This window comes from Meriones unguiculatus, chromosome 14 (genome assembly GCF_030254825.1).
Source record: "Meriones unguiculatus strain TT.TT164.6M chromosome 14, Bangor_MerUng_6.1, whole genome shotgun sequence".
Lineage (NCBI taxonomy): Eukaryota > Metazoa > Chordata > Mammalia > Rodentia > Muridae > Meriones > Meriones unguiculatus.
The window spans coordinates 12,921,928-12,944,054 of NC_083361.1; the positions used below are offsets into that span (position 1 = coordinate 12,921,928).

General features: G+C 45.9%; 1 protein-coding gene across 1 annotated transcript in view; it reads right to left on the bottom strand.

Moving 5' to 3' along the window:
- Itgam (integrin subunit alpha M) overlaps positions 1 to 22,127 on the bottom strand; it is a 36,140-nt gene that overhangs the window by 5,297 nt on the left and 8,716 nt on the right. The window contains exons 4-20 of the mRNA XM_021662027.2: positions 20,951 to 21,021; positions 20,687 to 20,804; positions 16,958 to 17,088; positions 16,481 to 16,626; positions 15,316 to 15,469; positions 13,749 to 13,899; positions 12,965 to 13,038; positions 12,672 to 12,801; positions 12,258 to 12,400; positions 10,719 to 10,859; positions 10,428 to 10,637; positions 4,047 to 4,177; positions 3,802 to 3,965; positions 891 to 1,045; positions 666 to 797; positions 449 to 522; positions 88 to 229 (exon numbers count right to left, since the gene is read on the bottom strand). Of these exons, the coding sequence (XP_021517702.1) occupies positions 88 to 229; positions 449 to 522; positions 666 to 797; positions 891 to 1,045; positions 3,802 to 3,965; positions 4,047 to 4,177; positions 10,428 to 10,637; positions 10,719 to 10,859; positions 12,258 to 12,400; positions 12,672 to 12,801; positions 12,965 to 13,038; positions 13,749 to 13,899; positions 15,316 to 15,469; positions 16,481 to 16,626; positions 16,958 to 17,088; positions 20,687 to 20,804; positions 20,951 to 21,021 (2,267 nt within the window). The remainder of the gene's footprint in view (positions 1 to 87; positions 230 to 448; positions 523 to 665; positions 798 to 890; positions 1,046 to 3,801; positions 3,966 to 4,046; positions 4,178 to 10,427; positions 10,638 to 10,718; positions 10,860 to 12,257; positions 12,401 to 12,671; positions 12,802 to 12,964; positions 13,039 to 13,748; positions 13,900 to 15,315; positions 15,470 to 16,480; positions 16,627 to 16,957; positions 17,089 to 20,686; positions 20,805 to 20,950; positions 21,022 to 22,127) is intronic.

The window sequence follows — 22,127 nt, forward strand, 5'->3', positions numbered from 1 at the left end:
AACCAAGGCAGGCAAATAGAGCACTGTCAACTGCCGGCCATGGATATGAGAAAAGCAGAGGCGGGAGACTGCAAAGGACTTGGCTACCTTGCTCACTGACACCTTCCGGTAAGACAAGCCAGATGGGTAATAGATGGTAGCCTGGGTACTGTAGGAGTCCTCACCGTCGTTTCTCACAGTCACCCTCACATTTAAGCCCTGGGGATCTCCCACCACCAAAGCATCGAGTCTATGGGAATAGCAAAACAAGACAGACCATGATGTATCAAGGGCGTTCCTGAAGCAATTCTGTTTTGATGGAGAGAGGCCCTTGGAGAGACAGGACCGTGAACAGGGCAGGCACTAGGCACCTTGTCCTACACAAATCTCTCTGAAGAATCCTGGGATCCATCAGACACCAAGACAGACACCTGCTGCAGGTCTGAGGGAACCAGTAACAGAAACTCACCCCATGGAACTCATGGTGACGCTGAGATCATCCTGGCATATGTTGTCATTGCCACAGTTCTTCTCAAAGGGAAACTAGAAAAAGAATATGATTGAAAGGAAAGCAAAGGAAATAATTAAATGGAGCAATAAAATAAAATGTTTAAAAGAATTGACATAAGATAGAAATGTTTTATCAAGCTTCCCTACTCCTGCAAGGCCCCAACTCCGAGACTCACCAGAGCTGTGAAGGACCTCTGGGCACCCTCATCCAGAATTGGCCGAAGGTCCCTAGAGGAGCGCAGTGGCTCCCCAACCAGTGTATAATTGAGGCGCAGCATGATGGGACTCAATGAATCGTACACACAGCCCTAAGAGACGGTAGGGATTTGGGGAAATGCCTTCTTCAGCTTCCCATGACCAACCCCATCCTTAGCCAGGAGATCTGCCGTTTGCCTGCTCACCGGTAAATATAACTTCAGGGTCTCACATTTCTGTGCCAATCCGAAGGTCTGGCTATGCCTACATGTGTTGTTCTTTGTCTCATCAAAGAAGGCACGGACTTTTGTGCGGCCAGAGTCCAAAGTCAAGTCATAAGTAACACGACTCTTGATATCCCCTGAAAGGAAATGGAACATTGGGATGAGCCAGGCAGACAGAGATCTGTGGCCACAACTCTGCTCCAAGATGTGGGGTTATCCACAAATCATCTGACCTCTCTGCATCTTAGTTCATTACTTACAAAGTCAGAATAAGAATAATCACTCTTTATAATTATAAATACTATAATTATGGCTCATTTTCTTCATTAAGAAAAATGAAAAAATGAGGTATTGACCACTAAGTAAGCCCTCAAGAGGCTGTGGCTATTCTGTTAGATATTAGAAAGCTAATTATGGCTTTCTTCAAAGTTTGCTGTTGTTGTTTATTTTCCCCTTTGTCTTTGTCACTTGCCAGTTTGGCCCTGATGTGCTGACACGGGCTTCCCCAGATTAGGAGTAAGTGACTTGACAAGAAATTCTACGTAGATTTCACAATACCTTCTCCTGACTGTTCTCTAGCCTCCAAAACATTTCTATTTCTAGCCACTCTGCGTCTTTTGACCTCTGGACCAGCAAGAATGAAGCTAGAAAAATATCTTTCCTCCTCTTCCTCTTTCTCTCTAGGTCAGCAATTGTTTTTCTCCCATTAAAGCAGGGACGGGGAAGGGAGTCAGACCACTGCAACAAAAACAGTGTTTAACTTGATCAATTCAGTCTCTCAAATCAGGTCTGTCTCATTTGAAAACGAACCTGTTTGAAGGTGTATGAAACTGGGAAAAAAACTGTATTAACTGAGCTAATGCAGATTCACAATGATAAACACCAAATGCTCTGTCCAATATGAACCCTAGCTTCTAATTTCTAATGGGATCTCACTACTGATGAGAGTGAATGTGTACAGAGGACAAAAAATTACAGAGGGAGCATGACAGAATAAAGGAGGCATTAAGAGAGAGGAGTGAGGAGGGTAATGGAACCTATGTGACATAAAGAGCAGAGAGAATGCTGGAGGGTGTGAGGGCTTAAGTAGGGAGTGATTAGAAACAGAGAGCTGGGGAGCAATCAAAAATACTATTTATGAAAATGCTAATAAAACAGTTAATATTGTAAGCTAATTAATTTTTAAACCTATGTTGGTCTTATGTTGCGGTTCTTTCTGTTTGGTGTTGAGTTGTGTACATGGTCAGTAATATTAATCCATTTCCATTTTTCTACCTGTAGCAATCTGGTTGGCCAGCACCATTTGTTGAAGACACTATCTTTTCTCCAATGTGCACTTTTTTTTTTTTGCCTCTTTGTTTAAAAAAAAAACAAAACTGTGTGAATGTGGGTTTCTACATGTGTCTTCAATTCTAGCCCACTGACCAATATGTCCGTTTTTATGCCATTTGTATTACTATGAATCTACAGTGTGGTTTGAAATTTGGGATAATGATGACTACAAGAAAACAGTGTTTCTTCAGTTACAATAAGGCAGTTGATAAATGAACTCACAGAGATGTGACAAGATGATCACACAAACTGAGGCCAGATAAAATGCCAGTGAAAAGCAGCTAGCAGGAAGTCCCACCCTTACTTTCTTTGAGAGTGTGACACCTTAGTAGGCAACCCACGTCTAGGGGGTGACCCATTTCCCAAGGGCAACAGAAATTAAAGTCAATGCTTTTGGGGGGTTTTGTTTGGTTGGTTTTTTGAGACAGGGTTTCTCTGTATAATCACCCTGGCTGTCCTGAACTCCAATTTGTAGACCTGGTTGGTCTGGAACTCACTGTGAAAGAACCTTCTGGATACAGCATGGCCATTGCAATCATGAATGTACATCAGCTGTGCTTGCCTGACCCACACAGCATTCTGTCATGGATGGGAGAGGAGCTCATGGGATTCCACTCCTCCTTGGGTTGCTAGTGACAGTTCCCAGGGAATGGTAGTCATTTTCCTCAGTGATGTAGCCATTGCTGGAGTTAGTGGGTTGCAAAACGTGTGTGTGTGTGTGTGTGTGTATGTGTGTGTGTAGGCGTGTGTGTGTGTAGGTAGGTAGGTGTGTAGGGGTGTGTGTGTGTGTGTGTGTGTGTGTGTAGGTGTGTAGGTGTGTGTGTGTGTGTGTATGTGTGTGTGTAGGTGTGTGTGTGTGTAGGTAGGTGTGTAGGGGTGTGTGTGTGTGTGTGTGTGTGTGTAGGTGTGTAGGTGTGTAGGTGTGTGTGTGTGTGTGTGTGTAGGTAGGTGTGTAGGGGTGTGTGTGTGTGTGTGTGTGTGTGTAGGTGTGTAGGTGTGTAGGTGTGTGTGTGTGTGTGTGTGTGTGTGTAGGTAGGTGTGTAGGGGTGGGTGTGTGTGTGTGTGTGTGTGTGTGTGTGTGTGTGTAATATGAACCATGGCACAAGGACTAGTTGTAAAAATAAGGAATTCAAGTAAAGGGACAAGTGACAGTAGTGCAGGTGGATCTAACCAAAATACATTGTCTACATGTGTGAAATTGTAAAAAGACCACACTGTGGAGAGAGGGAGAGAGAGGGAGAGGGGAAGGGAAAGAAAGAGAAAGAGAGAGGGAGAGGAAGAAGGAGGGGGAGAGAGGAAGGGGACAGGGAGAGGGGGAGCCTAGTTCGCTTATATATACAGGGGTCCTGGTTCTCTGGACAAGGGACACAATGCAGAAGTGTCCTCAGTGAATTACCAGAGAAGTGACCCTTCTGGTAAGGTTTGCTGGGCTGCCTCACTCATTCTAGCCGAGCTTTAAAGGTCTGTCAGCGCCTGCCCGAACTTTCTTCTGCCAGGAGACTGGGCAGACTGACATGAGACACTGTCCTGTAAAGCCAGAGGTTTGCCCAGCACGTCTCACCTTCTCGCAGACGATCCCTGGTGGTCTTGCGGACGCGGAGGCAGACTCTGACCTCCCCAGCATCCTTGTTTGTAGATACTTGTTCTTGACACACAATCAAGCTCCTTGGTATACTCTTGGGACTGAACTCCATGGTTGCCTCAAGTCTCACCACAGGCTGGGCTCTAGAGGGACACCAGAAAGCCATCAGGAAGAGGAGGGACGCTCCAAAGGAGAAGGGCTGGCGATACGAGAGCGCTTCTCACCTGAGCAGCAGTAGGTGGCCCTGGGCACCCACAGCCAGGTCTTTCAGGCCGTCCATTGTGAGATCTTTGCCCCCACTCAGAGACTGCCCGAAGTACTGGAGCCCAGGGGAGACGCGGGCACCTGCGATCCGCTGTGGGTAGGGAAGAAGAGAGAAAGTACGGAAGTGTCTGATTCAGTCACCGAGGCAGAGACTGTCTTCTTTACAGCCCATACTTCTGAAGGACTTCAGGTGACTTAAGACTTCTCAGATGCACACAGCGGTTTACCCGTGCAGTCCTGAAATTCCATTCTCAGGCTCTAGCCAATATCATGTATATAGGAGTTTGGTTTGGGCCAGCTAGTAAACACTCTGCATATATTTTAAAATACACAAATAATTACAATGTACAGTCCAGGTTAAGGACCACAATTCTAAATATAAGGGAAAATACTTCTCTATAATTTGAAGTAATTGAGCAGTAACGCCACATTTTTATTTTTATTTTGGAAATCAGAAGGCAGCTGGAATAGAAAACAGCAACGCTACAATTCCAGCTGCATAGCTTACTATATTTAAATAGAGAAAACAGTACTTGTCACCTAAAAACAAAAACAAAAAAAAACCTCATTAAAGAACTGTTTAAGTCATGATCTCCAACAATACCCAAAGTTTTCCAGGATAATCTGAGTTTCCTAAAGAATGCTGAAAGTTGCTTGTTTGGTTTGGGTTTTTTTGTTTTTGTTTTTGTTTTTGTTTTTTTGTTTGTTTGATTGTTTTTTGTTTGTTTGTTTTTGGTTTTGGTTTTTTTTTGAGAGAGAGAAAGAGAGAGTTTCTCTGTGTAGCCTTGGCTGTTCTGGACTTGATTTATAAACCACAGAGATCTGCTTACCTCAGCTTCCCAGAGTGCTGGGATTACAGATGTAAGCCCAGCTTAGGAAGCTGAAAGTTTTACAGGAAAGAAATAAAAATGTACTGTTTGGCCCATCTGGGTCTCATTTATGTAGTCAGAGAAATGCAAACGTTGAGTACTTTTCATTACATTTTCCTTCCTTGAGGTGGGGGGTTCCCACACCACAGTGCTCACGTGGAGGTCAGAGGACAACATTCAGGAACCATCACGTGGGGTCCCGGAGAGTGAATCAGACCGCGACACCTGTTTATCTAGTCACATGCATGTGTGTGCCATAGTGCAAGTGTAGAGGTGAAAGGATGATTGGAAGAAGTCACTTCTCTCTGGCCACCATGTGGGTTCTGGAGACTGAACTCAATCTGTCAGCACTTTTTCCTGCCCTGCCATCTTACCAGCATGTGTTTGATGTCAAAATCTAGCTCTGCTTATTCATACCAAAAAATCCATTATTCCAGAGAGACCTGTATGTCAGTGCAACACACATGAGCACACATACACATCTTTAATAAGAAGAAAAGGGTGGCTAGGCATGGTGGCATGTGCCTTTAATTCCAGCACTCTGGAGGTAGAGGAAGCAGATCTCTGTGAGTTCAAAGCCAGCCTGGTCTACAGAGTGAGTTCCAGGATAGCCAGGGCTACCCAGAGAAACCCTGCCTCCAAAACATTAAGAAATAAAATTTAAAAAAAAGAGGAAGAAGAAATGTCGATGTGTCAGCTGCCAGTGGCCCAGCGGGGCAAGTGCCGTAACAGTGAGTCACGTCCCGGTACCTCCTGTATCTGCTGAAAAGACATTTGCTTTGAAATGACCTATAACGTGGCTGGTATTCCTGGCTTACTGGTTGTTCCACTAATCATCTTTAGTTTCGGTCATATGAGAAAAAATATAAACCGCAATAAAAGCAAGAAAGCACGATCCATTTCGTATTTCCTTTTAACCACAAGCTGTGGGCAAGCTCACTTGTGTACACATAAATACGCTCCCTTCAGTTTTCTCCAGGCATGCACCTCCCCAAGAGGCTCCCTAAGCTAATGCACACACCACCAGCACCTAGTGGACTCAGTAGGGTTTGGGGTGGAGAGAGGGTTCAGTGGTTAAAAAAGCACTGGCTCCTCCTCCAGAGGACCCACAGCTCAGTCAGCTGTAACTCCAATTCCAGGGGATCCGATGCCCTCTTCTGGCCTCCTCAGGAGTTAGGCACATTGGTGCACAGACACACATGCAGGCAAAATACTCATAGTCATAAGATATTTTTAAAAATTTAAATGAGCATATGAAACTGGGAAGGAAAGTGAAACAGGAGTTGGAAGGAAAAAATGAGCATAGATTTTATCAGACGCATTATATGCATGCATGAAATTCCGAAAATAAAATTGATTTTTAAATACTCTCTCCTTGACCTTGTTTTCCTCTGAAATGTGAGGTATGGTGGCAATGGAGAGAGAAGACCAGGGGTTCCACTGTTTGTTTTACATAAAAATTTACTTAATAGACATGTAGAACCTCTGTAATAAAAACGAAATTAAAACCAAAACCTTCAAACCCATTTACACAGAGAAAAACAAGTGCCCCAAAGAAAGAGAGCAATATGTGCCAATATGTGTCAACTGTGGAGTCTCCCGTGGGAGCCACGTGTCTAGAGTCTGTGGATTGGACTCCAGCCCAGGGAATGAGCAAAACTGAAAAAAAAAGTAGAAGATACAAATTGGCTGGGGAGGGGATGTTCTATATTGTTTGGGGGCCTTTGGAGTTGGGGTTGAGGTTTGGAGGGACTGTAGAAAGGTCTGAATATAAAGCTCAGGCTGACCTTGAACTTGCTGTATAGCCCAAGAGGGACTTACATATGACCTCTTCCTGCCTCTGCCTCCTGCATCCTGGCATTATTGGTGTGCTCTACCACATCTAACCACACGGCTATGCATTGAAAGAGATATGATTTACATTCGTGAAGACTCACTGAATAAATATTTATGCGTTTTCTCTTTATGTCTTAAAGTAACTGGGAACAAAGATTTCTAGTTAATAACCGACACGTCAAAGTATTATGCACAAAGGGAGCTGATGGTGCAACTTAACTTAAAATGCATCAGAAAGAAAGAAAGGTCTGGGTATGGAAACACACAGCTGTAATTGCAGCATGGGGAGGCTCCAGCAGAAGGACCACGAGTGGAGGCCAGCCTAGACACAAAGCGAGACCTCGTCTCAAAATAAATAAGGAAATGGAGAGGCAAGAGAGCAAGGCTGTGGAAAGAACCCACTTTGCACTGTGAGACTCTGAGTCTGGGTCTCTAGCACCATGTGAAAAGTAGGTATGTATGCTTTAGCATGAACCCTTGGGGCTTGCTGGCCAGCCAGGGTAGCCAAAATGGTGAGACCCAGGTCATTTGAGGGGATAAATGGAAATGAAGATGACCATGCTAAGTAAAATAGCTCAAGCCCAGAAGAACAAGGTCTGAGGGCTGGAGAGATGGCTCAGAGGTTAAGAGCACTGGCTGGCTGTTCTTCCTAAAGGTCCTGAGTTCAATTCCCAGAAACCACACAGTGGCTCATAACCACCTACAACGAGACCTGGTGCCCTCTTCTGGCATGAAGGCAGAATACTGTATAAACAATATTAAAAAAAAAAAAAAAAAAAAAAAAAGGACAAACTGTGCATGTTTTCTCTCATATGTAGAATCTAGGCTTTTAACAGTGCTAAAGATGAACTAATAGGACTGTCACATGATCCAGAATTCTCACTTCTCAATTGTATTCAAAAGAATTAGAATAAGAATCTTGAAGGATCCTGAATAAACTGCATTGAAAAATAAAAAATAAAAAAAAATAAAAAAAAAAAGAATCTTGAAGGAGGGGCTGGAGAGATGGCCAGTGGTTAAGAGCACTGTCTGCTCTTCCAAAGGTCATGAGTTCAATTCCCAGCAACCACATGGTGACTCACAACCATCTATAATGTGAACTGATTCCCTCTTCTGGCAGGTACAAATGCAGATAGAACACTCATATACATAAAATAAATAAATCTTAAAAAAAATTTTAAAAAAAGAATCTTGAAGGAATATTAGCAAACCCACATTATTTTGCCACACTGTCCTGGCTGGGTTTGTATGTCAACTTGACACAAGTTAGAGCCATCAGAAAGGAAGGAGCCTCAGTTGAGGAAATGGCTCCATGAGATCCAGCTGTAAGGCGTTTTCTCAATTAGTGCTTAATGGAAGAGGGCCCAGCCCATGGTGGGTGGGTTCATCCCTAGGCTGGTGGTCCTGGATTCTATAAGAAAACAGGCCGAGCAAGCCATGGGAGACGAGACCATGGGAAGCATGGGTAGCACTTCTCCATGGCCTCTCCATCAGTGCCTGCCTTCAGGTTCCAGCCCTGCTTGAGTCCTGTTCTGACTTTCTCCAATGATCTGGACATGTAAGCTGAATAAACCCTTTCCTCCCCAACCTGCTTTTTAGTCATGGTGTTTTGTCATAGTAACAGAAACCCTGACCAACACACACACAATTCACAAAAGAAATGTAATAACCTTCATGTGCAATGACTGATAACAAGTCACCCCAGCAGGGCATTTTCTATAGCGGAAAATACAATATTCACCCTTTATTTAAAAATAAAAAATAAAAAAGATGCCAATAGGAATGAAACTAGAAGATGTTATTCTACATAAAAGAAGCCAGACAGACACAAAAGGCCAAATCATTCCATGCATGGAGGTGTCTAAAATAATCAAACCATACAAGCAAAGCAGAGTATAGCACTATCTATAGTGCTTTGGTTGTATGGGGCACAAGGAGGAGGCAAAATGGAGGATTGCCAACTAATGCCCAGAAGCAGCTAAAGCAGGTCATGTGTGAGAGAGTTCATTTCAAGTCTGGTCAGAGGAGAGCTCAAGTATTTAAAATTTTTTTACCATAATACATTTTTAATAAAGGAAAACATGAGACTGGAAAAGACTAGAGACCAGGAGACCACACGGCCTCAGCTCACTCTAGTGGGAGAAAACACAGCATGGGTGAGGTGGGCCAAGGCTGCAAGGAACCCACAGTCAGGGGCTCCATGTGGCAGTGACAGAGTCTCTGAAGGGGGACCAGTTCTGGGGCCAGGATTCAGGATGACTCGTCATCAGTGCGAGCTACTTCATTTCAAGATCCAGTAGAAAAGAAAGATGCTGGGTTCCCCTGTTCCAAAACGGTCATTAGCCAAGCCTGGCAGCTCTCAACTACAGTCCCCACAACCATTTGAGGGCTAGAAATAATGGCTCAGCACTTAGAAGCACTCACTGCTCTTGCAGAGGACCTGGGTTTGATTCCTGGCACCCACATCAGGCAGCTCACAACTGCCTGTAATACCAGCTCCAGGGGATCCACTGCCCCCTGAGCTCTGTGGGCACTTGCACATAAACTCATGAAGGCAGACACACATCCACGTAAACAAAAACAACAAATCTTTAAAATAAAATTCAATGTTAAGACTATCACAAATATCAAGAAGGGGGCCGGGCATAGTGGCGCATGCCTCTAATCCTAGCACTTTGGGGGCTAAAGCATGAGGATCTTTACGAGTCTGAGGACAGCCTACTCTGCACAGTACATTTCAGCTCAGCCAGAGCTACACAGTGAGACCCCTTTCTCAAAAACGGGGGAAGGGGGAAGAATGAGGTGGAGAAATGATTGAAAAGAGAATCCCACCATCAGTCTCTGACCTCCACATCAGCCCCATGGCACACACACACACATGCACAAACACATATACCTAGTACACACATGAACACACACGCACACATTCACCTATGCATTCAATTCACACAGACTGTTTGGGGAGGTTGGTGAGACAGGGTTTTTCTTTTTGTGTAACCCTGGCTGTCCTGCACTCACTCTGTAAACCAAGCTGGCCTTGAACTCACCGAGATCTGCCTGCCTCTACCTTTAGCGCTGGGATTAAAGGCTTGTGCCACCACACCTGGCTCTCACACTGTCTTTTAATGTAGCAACAACTAAGACCAAATTCTGAGGTCTTGTAAAAAGCCCGAGGATCGGTGGGGTCCTATCAAGTGCCCAATGTTATGAATTTCCTGTGACATAGGATTTTCAGTAATAAAATTGGCACAGATCTGGGGAGAACAGAATTCTCGTTCACTCAGCCAGAACTGAGATTGCGGAGGAAGGAGCAGCTCTCTATGCAGCACTTAGCACACATGTCTTCCTCTGGTCTGACTGCAGGTCAGGAGCCAAGGCTCAGCAGGTAACATGCTCACACATGCAAGCTTGTCACCTACAGCCCCAGGCCTGACTACAAAGTTGAGTAAGGCTGCCCGAAGCAGCGCCCTCCGTGACAGAGAATTCCTCTAGACTGGGGGATTCTCTGTCATCAGTGAAGGGCGTGTTACTGTTTGGAAGGTTCTGGAAGGAGTGAAGAAAAACTGATCCGGCAGTTAAATCAGAGGCTCTGAAATCACAGTTCAGTGCTGCGCAAGGTCGGCGGCGGGATCTTACCTGGCTGTGAGAGGCACTGAGGCTGACTGCCGATGCTCCGTGAAATATGTAGACAGCACCCTGATTCTCCTGCTCTCCCGGGGCCCCGATGGCCACATCTGTCAGCTTGTCCCCATTCACGTCTCCCAGCACTGTCAGAGCTGCCCCAAAGCGACCCCAGGGATGGCCCTGTTCACCGTGGAGAGTAGCCTCACACTGCCACTGTGCTCTCTGCCAAACAAAAGCAATGGCAGACCCAAATCCCTGGCAACCCTCCACCTCCCACCCAGCTCCACCCGGCCCATCACTCACCCCCCTCGGCAAGGGACACACTGACACCTGGCCTCCTCGATTCTGTTCATAATAATGAGGGGCCCCAATGAGGATAAAGTTGGTATTGTCATCACCGTCCATGTCCACAGCACAGAGGGAGGCCCCAAAGTAAGAGCCAATCTGAAAGAGACAGGGCGAAGATCACATATCTCTTTCCACCTAAGAAGAGTCTGAAGGTTTCTGCTCTGTTAAGAAGTCCACAGCCAGACACGGTGGTGCATACCAGCACTTAGAAGACAGAGGCAGGAGGATCAGGAGTTCAAGGACTGCATAGGGATATACCATATGACCTGTCTGAAAGGAAGAGGGAGGAGAATGAGATCATGACTACTGGGGAAAAACTTTAGGAAAAGATACGGTTTCATAAATGACTTGTGATGGTTTGAATAAGAAAGCCCTCCACAGGCTCATATATTTGAATGCTTAGTCACCAGGGAATGGGGCTCTTTGATAGGATTAGGAGGTGTGGCCTTGTTGGAGAAAGGTTTTGAGGAAGGTGGGTTTTGAGGTGTTCTCGCCCTCTCCCCAAGATAGAGTTTCTCTGTGTGAACAGCCCTGGCTACCCTGGAACTTGCTTTGTAGACCAGGCTGGCCTCAAACTCACAGAGATCCACCTGCCTCTGCTTCTTGGGATTAAAGGTGTGTGACACCATGTCCAGCAGGCTTTGAGGTTTTCAAAAGCCCACACCTAGCCCAGTGTTTTGTTCTTTCTCAGAATGTAGCTCTCAGCTACTGCTCCAGTGACATGCATGCCACTATGTTCCCTGTCATGATGCTAAGGAACTAAACCTCTGAAACTGTAGGCAACAACCAATTAAATGCTTTCTTTTTAAGAGTTGCCTTGGTTTGGGCATCTCTTCACAGCAACAGAATGATTCATGATACATTTTGATAAAGAGCTAAGGAAAGAGAGAGAGAGAAAAATGGGGAAGAGAGAGTGTGTGTGTTAAAGATGAAATCTAGTACTTCAGACATGCTAGACAACTGGTCTACCATTGAACTACATCCTTAGCTCAAGCAACTGAATTTGCTGCTAGCAAGAGAAGTATATTATAAAGTCAGTAGACGTAGCTTTTTCATGTGGGTTCTGGGCATCAAATTCATTTCTTAATTATCTCCCCAGGCCATCTACAGATATGGAATTATTTCAGTATTTTAATACCTAATGTTGCTATGGTTACATCTTGGCTGAATGCCAGCTCCAGAATCAGATAGTCATAGAAAGCTCTATACGGGTCAAATATTAACTAGTCATTGCTGGAAATGCTGAGGTTAGGGCGGGAATATATAGGTCAGTGGTAAATCACTCACCTGACATGCATGAGGCCCTGGGTCCAAACCCCAGTGCCACAACAAAAGAAAGAAAAGCCAAAGACACAACCTTCCCCCCAGGCAAAGTTGACTTGGGACTCTAACATAAGCCCTCCAAAGACTGCCACACATGGTTTTGGCCTGTCCTAGAAGCTCTCAGTCCCTGGGTGCCTCTGCCTGTTTACGCTTCACACACTCCACACTTACCTGACTGCCCTTGATGTCAGTGTGTGGCTCCCAAGCACCGAAATTCTGCCTGAACATCACCACCAGGCCAGTATGCTGATAGCGAGGTGCTCCTAAGACCAGGCTTTGACTCCGGCTCCTCAAGATGACTGCAGAAGCATAACCTAGAAAGAATCCTTCCATAGGCAAAATGTTTTCCACTGCAGACCTGGCCCTCCTTTCCACAGTGAAAGTCCATTCTTAAGTAGGGCAATAGAGCAGCCCCATGACTGATGTGTTAAGGTAGCTATTATGACCAAAACTGAAATTAAATGTAGATTTTTAAAGAAGAATCTTTACAGCTATCCCAAGGGCCAGCAAAAGATCAACCATGTCAGCAGAGTGATACCACATACTGACCCCTTCCTAGAATAAACTCCAGCCCTTCTCACTCACCCAAGTAAGCATCATTCATGTCTGAATCCACTCTGGTGGTGTTGATGAAGGTGGCTTTATCTTTTGATGTGTACAGGAAGGCTCCACCTGCCCAGTCAAAGCTCCCCACAGAGCCCAGCAAGGGACCGCTCTGCAGAAAGGCGCACAGCAAGATTGAGAAAGGAAGAAAGAGAACTGGTGATGCCCACCAAAAACCCTCCTGATGAGAACCCACCATGAAAGCCCTAAACCTTTGACCCCTTCTTTCTTTTCATGCCCCATCTTCACCCCCAGTGTAACACAGAACCACTCACAGAGGTGATGGTGGCGCTGAAGCCTTCTTGAGACATCTCATGCTCAAAGGAGCTAGAACTTCCTGTCTGAGTGCCTGTAAGCAATAAAACTTTCTCCATTAAAGCTAGCAGAAAAGCATGGATCAAATACCCAAAACTTCAAATGCTCTTGATACCAAACAAAGTGAGGCTCCAGTGTTCAACTGGGCACATGTGCATCATAAGGGGACAGTGGCAACTTCAGCTACCTTTTCTCGAGGAAGAATGGGGTCCTCAATGTACCTAACTTTCCAACCTTTCCACAGAAGCTGTAGATCAGTTACATATGAAATGCCCTAATGTGGCCAAGTGTTGTAGCACATACATGTAAGCCCAGCACTTGAGAGGCTGAGGCAAGAGGATTACCGTGAGTTCAAGGTCATCCTGGGCTACCAGGTGAGACTATGTCAAAAACAAATCCCCAAAGAGAGAAAGAGATTCTCTAATTTATAAATGTATGTGATAAATATTTGTTGGACATTTCTATGTACCACACACACTTCTAGGCTGAGGAGATGTGGTGGCAAGTCAAGCAATGCTCATAGCACATACAAATTTTTGGAAAAACATTGTATATTATTTGGACCCACTGTGATACAGTTTAATCACCCTCTAGCCTAGATTTTATAATTAGAGACAAAAAAAAAAATCTAGCTTTATTTCTTTCAAAGGGATGGAGCACGTGAGACCAAAATGGCTGGAGAAGAGCGGGCGCTGGGGTAAGGATGCTGAGCGGGAACCCCTGACCTGCCCCGAGCTGGCTCACCCTCGATTGCAAAGATCTTTTCCTGAAGCTGGTTCTGAATGGTCTTCAGAGCTTCAAAGTTGTTCACTTGGAACACGTGATCCCTAGCTGGCTTAGATGCAATGGTGTTGAGCTCTTCTCGGGAATTATCTTTGGTGAAGGCACTTCCCACCTGTTACCAAGGAGCAAGAGCTGAGTTACGTATTTCTCTGACAGTAGCCGTACCATGAAACAAAGAAAATTTACTCGATAAAAGAATCTGAAACTTGTTCTATCGAATAAAAAGCTGAATAGAAGGCTGCTTAGAGCAGGGCTGCTGGGGACAGTTAGGCAGGTCATTTGTAGCGAGGGGAGCAATTTGGTATTTAGATGATCACCCATTTGTTATGCCACTCCTCCTGGTAGGGGGCTGCCGTCTCCCCAGCAAAAAAATAGAATCCTTTCTATGATTTTGCCTTTAATTCTCTCTCTCTTTCTCTTTCTCTCTCTCTAACTCTCTCTCTCTCTCCTGTGTGTGTGTGCGTGTGTCCGTGCGTGTGTGTGTGTGTGTGTGTGTGTGTGTGTGTGTGTGTGTAACAGAGAGAGAAAGAGAGATGACTCTCTCTTTTTCAAAGGATGGATGGATGGATGTCTGTGTGTGTGTATATATTTGTATATCTGTGTGTGCCTGTGTGTCTGTATGTCTGTGTCGTGTGTGTGTGTGTGTGTGTGTGTGTGTGTGTGTGTGTGTGTGAAGAGGTGTCAGACCACTTGGAGCTGGAGTTACAAGCTGTTCTGAGCCTCCTGACCAGGGAGCTAGGAAGTAAACTCTGGTCCTCTGGAAAACCAGTAAGTGCTCACACTGAGCCTTCTCTCTAGCCCCAGGAGAATCTTTTTCATATGTGAAGGTCCCTCTTACATGCCATGCTTTAAATTCATGGCACCCTTTTCTATGTCATCCAAGGTGGGGCACAAGCATAATTATACTAGTGACCCTAACATTTTCTCTTCTCTAACCAAGCCTCTTTTCCAAGTTTTGCCATACCAGCCTGTTCTTGACGGACTGTCCTGCCCCACTCACTGTTGTCTCCATGTCAGCCCACAATTGTTACCAAATGCAATGCAAATGGAAGCTTGTAAAAGGCACTTGCTTTCTGCTCTGCCTTCACCATAAGGGCATCCTCAGGTGAGGCCATGGGAGAGTGAGGCCCAGGGAACAGTAGAGCCAAGCTACCCAACTTGTTCCCAGCAAGGCCATCTGCCCAGCAGACAAACAGGACTCATCCAAGGGGGCAGAGAACAAAGGCCAGGTGAGCAGACCTGCCCACCAGCCTGCAGCTAATGGCAGATATGTAGGTGAGCCTTGCTGAGACCAGGAAAACAGTCTGGCCAAACTACAAGCTGACTTACATTAAGTCACTGAATTGGGGATCCTTTGTACATAAACTACATTACTGTGACGTAGCTACATGGTAGCAATGTGTATGGCCTACCAATGGCTCTTGCCTTCTTTCACTTTTACTGATATTTGCACATTGAAGACAGAACATTTCAGTAGAAAATCTCTAATCTCCACGGAAGTACCAGGCCCAATATCTGTATTTCCTACCCCAATAACATAGCGAATGATCCCCGCTCTGTCTGCCTCAGGGATGACATCCTCGTACTTCAAGGGATCACCGTATTTTTCTCCATCTGTGATGACAACGAGGATCCTCACAGCATTATCCCGGGCCCCGCTGGCTTTCTGAAACAGTTCTCTCCTGTCCAGAGAAGGGAATGACAGAGACACGAGTGGGCAGAGACGCTGTTGGCATTTGGCGTGAGACAGCAGCAGAGGAACCATCACAGGAACTGGGCTCTGTCTGTCTGGGTGGGGCTGCGCACCCCCCACCCAGAGTTTGACTTTTTGTTTTTATGTTTTGAATACAGAGTCTTGCTGGGCCTCAAATTAGTGATCCCCCTGCCTCTATCTCCTGAATTACAGTTATTCCATACTACACACCAGTTCCTCATTGCTGTTAAATACAGAAGGAAAAAACAATGTAAAGAACTAAAGTAGACCTCCTTGATCCATCATCAAATCTCACCCAGAATACTAAGGAAGCTTCCCAGCTCATTTCCCTGCATTTGTGTATGTGTGACGAAGGGTGGGGAAGGGTGTCATACCTCACCTTGTTTTGAGACAGGGTCTCTCATTGGCCTGGAGCTCACTTATTACTGGGCTAGCCAGGGAGCTCCAGGGATCTTCCTTGTCTAAGCCTCCCTGGCATTGGGGTTACAAGTGAATTGCCACAGTGTCTGGCTTTTCTACGTGGGTTCTAGGGGTGGAACTCGGGTCTTTATGTTTGCATTGCAAGAATTTTATTAACTATGTTATCCTGAACCCCAGCTTCGTACATTTCTGCCCAAGCCCATACTCACCTCTGTATACATCCCAAAAACAGAGCAATGTTAAAAACAACAAACACGGAATGCCTCCCACCCACTTAAAGCTTTCAGGGGATCCACAATGAACATAAAATAGCATTTAGGGACTATTTTTATTTTGTCTTTTGGTGGTTAGATTCAGCCCACATTTCCAGCTGTGTTCTTGCTGCCCCTTTTAGCTGTTAATTTTAACTGCAACCTGTGTTTACATGCACATTTTTCAAATTGTTTGGCCCTCTGAAAAATAGTTCACCCCATCCCTGTCTGAACAACCCCTCTGATCCTCCACAAGTCCAACTAAAAGTCCCAGCACTTCCCCCAAACACAGTGACGGAAGAACTCACACTACTTTACGGATCCCTGTGGCAGTTTTTGTCCTCCCATTCAGCTGCTTTATGGGCCTCACATGAAATCCTGGGTCAGGGTTTTTCTTGAACGTATTGAAGGTGAAGTGAGTCCGAAAATCATCAGAGTACTGCATCAAAGAGAACTAGGAAGAGAACACCCGGCATTACTCTACAGAACGTGCCCATCACCCCAACAAGAGCCTTACACATCTTTTTAACAGTACTAGAGCTCAGCAAGAATGACTTCCGGTTCATTCCCCAAGACAACCCCTGTCAATTAACCAGTGCACCGACTTGACGGGAGCCAAAAAAAAAAAAAAAAAAAATGCTGAGGCAGCAACAAGAATAGCAGAAAAGAGCGTGGTGAGGTGATGTCACCACTTTACCAAATCCCACATTTGCATCACTCAGAACGGGGCAGCCTGGTTGTCGTTCATTTGTTTGCATTACGTAGGGCTCCCCATCAGCCCTCACCAAGGCTTTAGACTCTGAAAACTGGCCCATCACAGTTGAGACAAACTCCTTCATCTTCTGAAAGTCACTGGTGCTGATGCTACCAGAGCCATCAATCAAGAAGGCAATGTCACTCTCTTGCTGAGGACATCCTAGACAAGAAGAAAAAAAGAACACGAATTGGTTAAGTAATTAGAAATGTTCTTTTAATGTCAGCTCTCAGCTGGACAATGAAGGGTAGGGAAGGGAAAGAGAGAGAAAGAGAGAGAGAGAGAGAGAGAGAGAGAGGAATCCTGAATTTGCATCAAGTTAAATAAAATATGGACAGACCTCTTGCACATCAGCAAGATGGGGGACCAGAAGCCTTTGGCAGCCAGCAGAACTAAAACCAACTGAATGAAAGTAACTACAGAGGGTGCCAGAGTATGTCAGGGGAGTAGCAGTGACCCTAGAGAGCACAAAAACCCAGGCTGGCCACGGAGGGAGTCCAAAGGCAAGATCAGTGTCAAGCCAAAAGAACAGAAGGATGCTATGTCAGAGAATACCAACATCTCTCACTGCCTTAAATATCTACAGTTCTCCACACTGAGGATCTCTGCAGCCCTCACAGGCACTATGCCCAGCTGAGGGAGCTGCCTGGAATTCACTCGGCTATGCTCCCTCAGAAGAGCCAACACTGCATCTGCTCCCACAACAGCATCATATCTTGGAATCACAGACACTGCTAAAGCAGGGATGAGTCATCGTGTTACCTTCCTTCCACTGGGGTTTAGCGGCTTTGGGGTCAGGTTATTGTGGAGCTGTCTTGCTTACTGTACTATTTCTGTGAGGGGACATGATGGCCAAGTCAGTTAATAAAAGAAAGCATTTTAGAATGGATGCTTGCTTACAGTTTCATAGGGTTAATTCATGACCATCATGGCCAGCAGGCTGGCATGGCACTTGAGCATCAGACAAAAACTTATATCCTGATCTGAAGACAGCAGGCAGAGAGAAAATGAGACTAAGCCTTGCATAGGCTTTTAAAGCCTCAAAGCCTACCCCAAATGACATATCCACCCTAGAAAGGCCATACTTTCTAACCTCTCCTAAACAGTCCACCAACTGGAAACCAAACATTTCAATATATAAGCTTACAGGGGTCATCCTCATTCAAACCACACAGGAGCCATCCCATTGACCCTTCCAAGAATAAACCAAGGCACCAGCTCAGGAGGGTCACTGGAATTCATGTCCTTTGATGCTCAAGATCTAGAGACAGCCCGGCACAGGCAGAACCAAAAGTCATACTGAGAAGTGGCACCAAAACATCTCTAAGCAAGCGCTTTTCCAACAGGGCTAAAGAGAAACAGCCAGCACCACTGCATATTCGGGCTGTACTGCAGCAACAGCAGCCACCATCCAGTGCCAGAAATAGAAGGCTGGCCTGGCAAGTGGAAAATAGACCCTCTGCAGCATGCAGTTTCAACCAAAAGAGTTCAAGTGGGTGCCAGGGCAGAGTCACACGTACTCGTGGCTAAGGTGAATCAGCAGAGCCCTGGTGAGGAGAAAGTGGAGATGATATCTACCCGTAATCCCAAAAGGAGGACCCCAGACTTGAAGACTGAATGTTGTCCAAGGCAAGTGAGCTATAGTTCCCAAAATGGGCTTGAAAGTAATTGTTTGAGCTGGGGGCTTTTAATCCCAGCACTTGGGAAGCAGAAGCAGTGCTTTGTTAATTCAAGATCAGCTTGGTCTACATAGCAAGTTCCAGGCCAGCCAGAGATATGCAGTAAGACTTTGTCTTGAAGAAGGAGGAGGAATGGTACAAAGGGGAGGAGGAGGAGAATGTGAAGGAGGGGGTCTACATAGTGAGTTCCAGGGCAGCTGGGGCTATATAGAGAGATCCTGTCTCAGAAAGAAAGAAAGAAAGAAAGAAAGAAAGAAAGAAAGAAAGAAAGAAAGAAAGAAAGAAAGAAAGAAAGAAAGAAAGAAAGGAAGGAAGGAAGGAAGGAAGGAAGGAAGGAAGGAAGGAAGAGAAAAGAAGAGAAGGGAAGGAAGGAAGGAAGGAGGGAGGTAGGGAGGGAGGGAAGGAGGGAGGGAGGGAGGGAGGGAAGGAAGAAAGGAAGGAAGGGTTATCAAAGAAGAAATGTCTGCCTTTTGCTTTACAATCAGCTTGAAGCTGCCCAGCACTGTGGGAAAGTAGCTTGAAATGATTATTCAAGCCCTCACTTTCTTTCTCAATCAACAAATGCCTAGGAAACGGGAGTCTATCAGGCAGCCACCCTATAGTCCCTCCAACTACGATACACATGTATAGTTCCTGTCTTGGTCTGAATGAGAATGACCCCCATAGGCTTGTAGATTTGAATGCTGGGTCACCAGGGACTGACAGGCGCTATTTGAATGGATTAGGAGGTATGGCCTTGTTGGAGGAGGCGTGTCACTGGGGTGAGCTTTAAGATTTCAAGCCCAGACTGAGACTGCCAGCTCTGCCAGCAGTAAAACACTAAGACAGTCTCTCTCCACTGTGTAGCTGAAGATGACCTGATCTTCCTTCTCCCAAGTGTTAGGACCACAGATAAAGGCCACTACACCTAGCTGTTTCTCTCTCTCTCTCTCTCTCTCTCTCTCTCTCCTTTTTCTCTGCCCCTTTCTGTTTGTCTGCCTCTCCCTACCTTCTTTATCACGCCTCCTATTATCCCCTGTGTTCTCCTTCACTCTGAGATGATCCAGCTGGGTATAAGGTGACCATGTGCCAAGCAACTAAGGGAGATTCCCCAGCCAACCGCCCATGAGATACAGCTCATCAGCCCAACAGGCATAGCCATGAGCTTGGAGTAAGACCTCACCCGAGTCAAGACTTCAAAGGAGACTGAAGCCATGGTTAAACAACTTATCACTGCAGTTTCCTGAGAGACTCAGAAGCAAAGGCTAGGCCAGGCCAAAATTCTTGACTTACAGAACATTTGATGTGGTAAAAAATGTTTAACAGTTTTAAAGTGCTGTATTCGTTAGGTGACAACACACACAGGCATAGAGACCATTCTGCGCAGTGTACTTGTTTACATGCAGAAGAAAGACAGGATAAGAAAAAAAAAGGAAACTAGGTCTGTATGAGATGGCAAAGGAGGGCATTGTAATAGAGACCAATGGTGGGATGATTAGAAGGCCCACAGAGCACAGAACAAAGACCGCTTCAAACGACTACTTAATTTTTTTTTCTTAGAGTACTGCTATGTAGCCCAGGCTGACCTCAAACCCATGCTGACCTCAGCCTCCTGGTGCTGGCATAATGAGGAAGCACCCATGAATATCTTGAAAGAGATAATATTTAATCCAGAATGATAATGAGGGATTATCAGTTAGGATTTGAGAAAGGGGTAAGAGCTCTGAGGACAGCTTTGAGAAGAGAGGCAGTGGGGGGTGGGGGAGGCTCTGAAGCATGATAGCTGAGGCAGAATGAGTGGGAAAAAGTTGGAGAAGAGAACAAGGCCTCCTCCATTGGCCCAGAGAGCTACACCATCAACACCACCAAAGACTATGCCTGGGAGACCCCAGCAATTGCTCCAAGGATGACGACCGGAACATCTGTAAAGCCAAGTGGCTTGACCTCTCCTCCCAGGAGTGGCTAATGCAAGTACCTTAACTCCTCTCCAAGAGACCCAGGGTTTCCAAGCTCCCTGTGGTCACACCCCCAAGGCTAGACCACGAGCAACCACCAGCCTAACCCTGCCTCCCATCCTCAAGTCTCTACCAAAAGGCACATACCTCTGAGAGCCTCTGGGAACTGCTGGGGTGGCCTCAGCAGGTTGGAGCCAAATAAGTAGCACAAACCATTCACGTACGTGTTGTCCTTGCAGTTTTGGTGCACAGTGGGGCCGCATGCCTGAGGGCAGAGCACAAGTAAGAGGGCTGCTCCTGCCTCCTGCCCTCCCTGTGCAGCACCTCCACCATCCACAAGACCTCCAGCCCAGCATCCCCAGGTCTCCCATTTCTACCCTCAAGACTCTCTTCTGATGGACACCAACTCACCAGCAGCTGGGAAGGGCTTGTAGAGGCAGCCAGGGACAAGCCCAAGGACATATTCACAGCCTCTGGGGGTACTGAGGAGACAGACATGCACAGTCATCTTCGAGGATAAGAGGAGCTGTGAAACAGCCAGGCAGGGACATGGCAGGCGTGCACAACCATGCTCACAGAGGCAGGGGGATGTCTGAGTTTAATACCCGCCTGGTCTACAGAGTGAGTTCCAGGTCAGCCAGAGCTACACAGAGAAACCTATCTCAAAAAACCTAGATAGATAGATAGATAGATAGATAGATAGATAGATAGATAGATAGATAGAATAATGAAAAGAAAATGCAGTCTTCACAATGGAGTCTTAGCCAGTCACAAAGAAGAATGAAAATAAGATTTAAAGTGTGGTGCACTATTTGGAGTATAGGCCAGCTAAAAGAGCCAGGGGGAGATAACAGAGGGTAAAGAAGACTAAAGGATTGAAATATATTGTACACATTTATAAAAATGTCAGCCAGGCACGGTGAGGAAGAACTTTAATCCCAGTAACTGGGAGGCAGAGGCAGGAAGATCTCCGTACATTTGAGGCCAACCTGGCCTACATAGCTAGTTCCAGGCCAGCGGTGGCTGCACGATGAGACCCTGTCTCAAAAAGAAAAAAACAAAGGACTAAAAAGAAGCTGTCATAACTAAACTCTATTTCAGGAATGGGGCTCTGGCCCTGTTGGTAGAGTGTGGCCTAGCGTGCACAAAGCATAAGGTGACCTATGGTGATGGAGAAGCAGGAGAATGCAGAGTTCAAGGTTATTGCCAGATACATAGCAAGTTTGAGGCCAGCTTGGGTACAAGAGGCCTTGCAGAGAGGGGAGGGGTGGGAAAGAGAAGGAGAGAGATCTTGTGTGATATAATACAATCTACTTATGTCTAGCTGGGAACAGGAAAGATGGCCTGCCTCAGTCAGTGAAGCTAGCCATGAAAGCATGAGGGCCTGAGTTTGGATCCCCAGAACCCCATGTAATAAGGAGGGTGTGGTCACACCATCCATAGCCCAGTGCTAGAACAACAGACACAGAAGCACCCGTGAAACTCATCGGCCACATGGCCCAGCACATAAGGGCACTGTCCGCTCCTCTAGGACCTGGGTTTGATTCCCAGCACCTCCATGACAGCCCACAACTGCAGGGACCCTGAC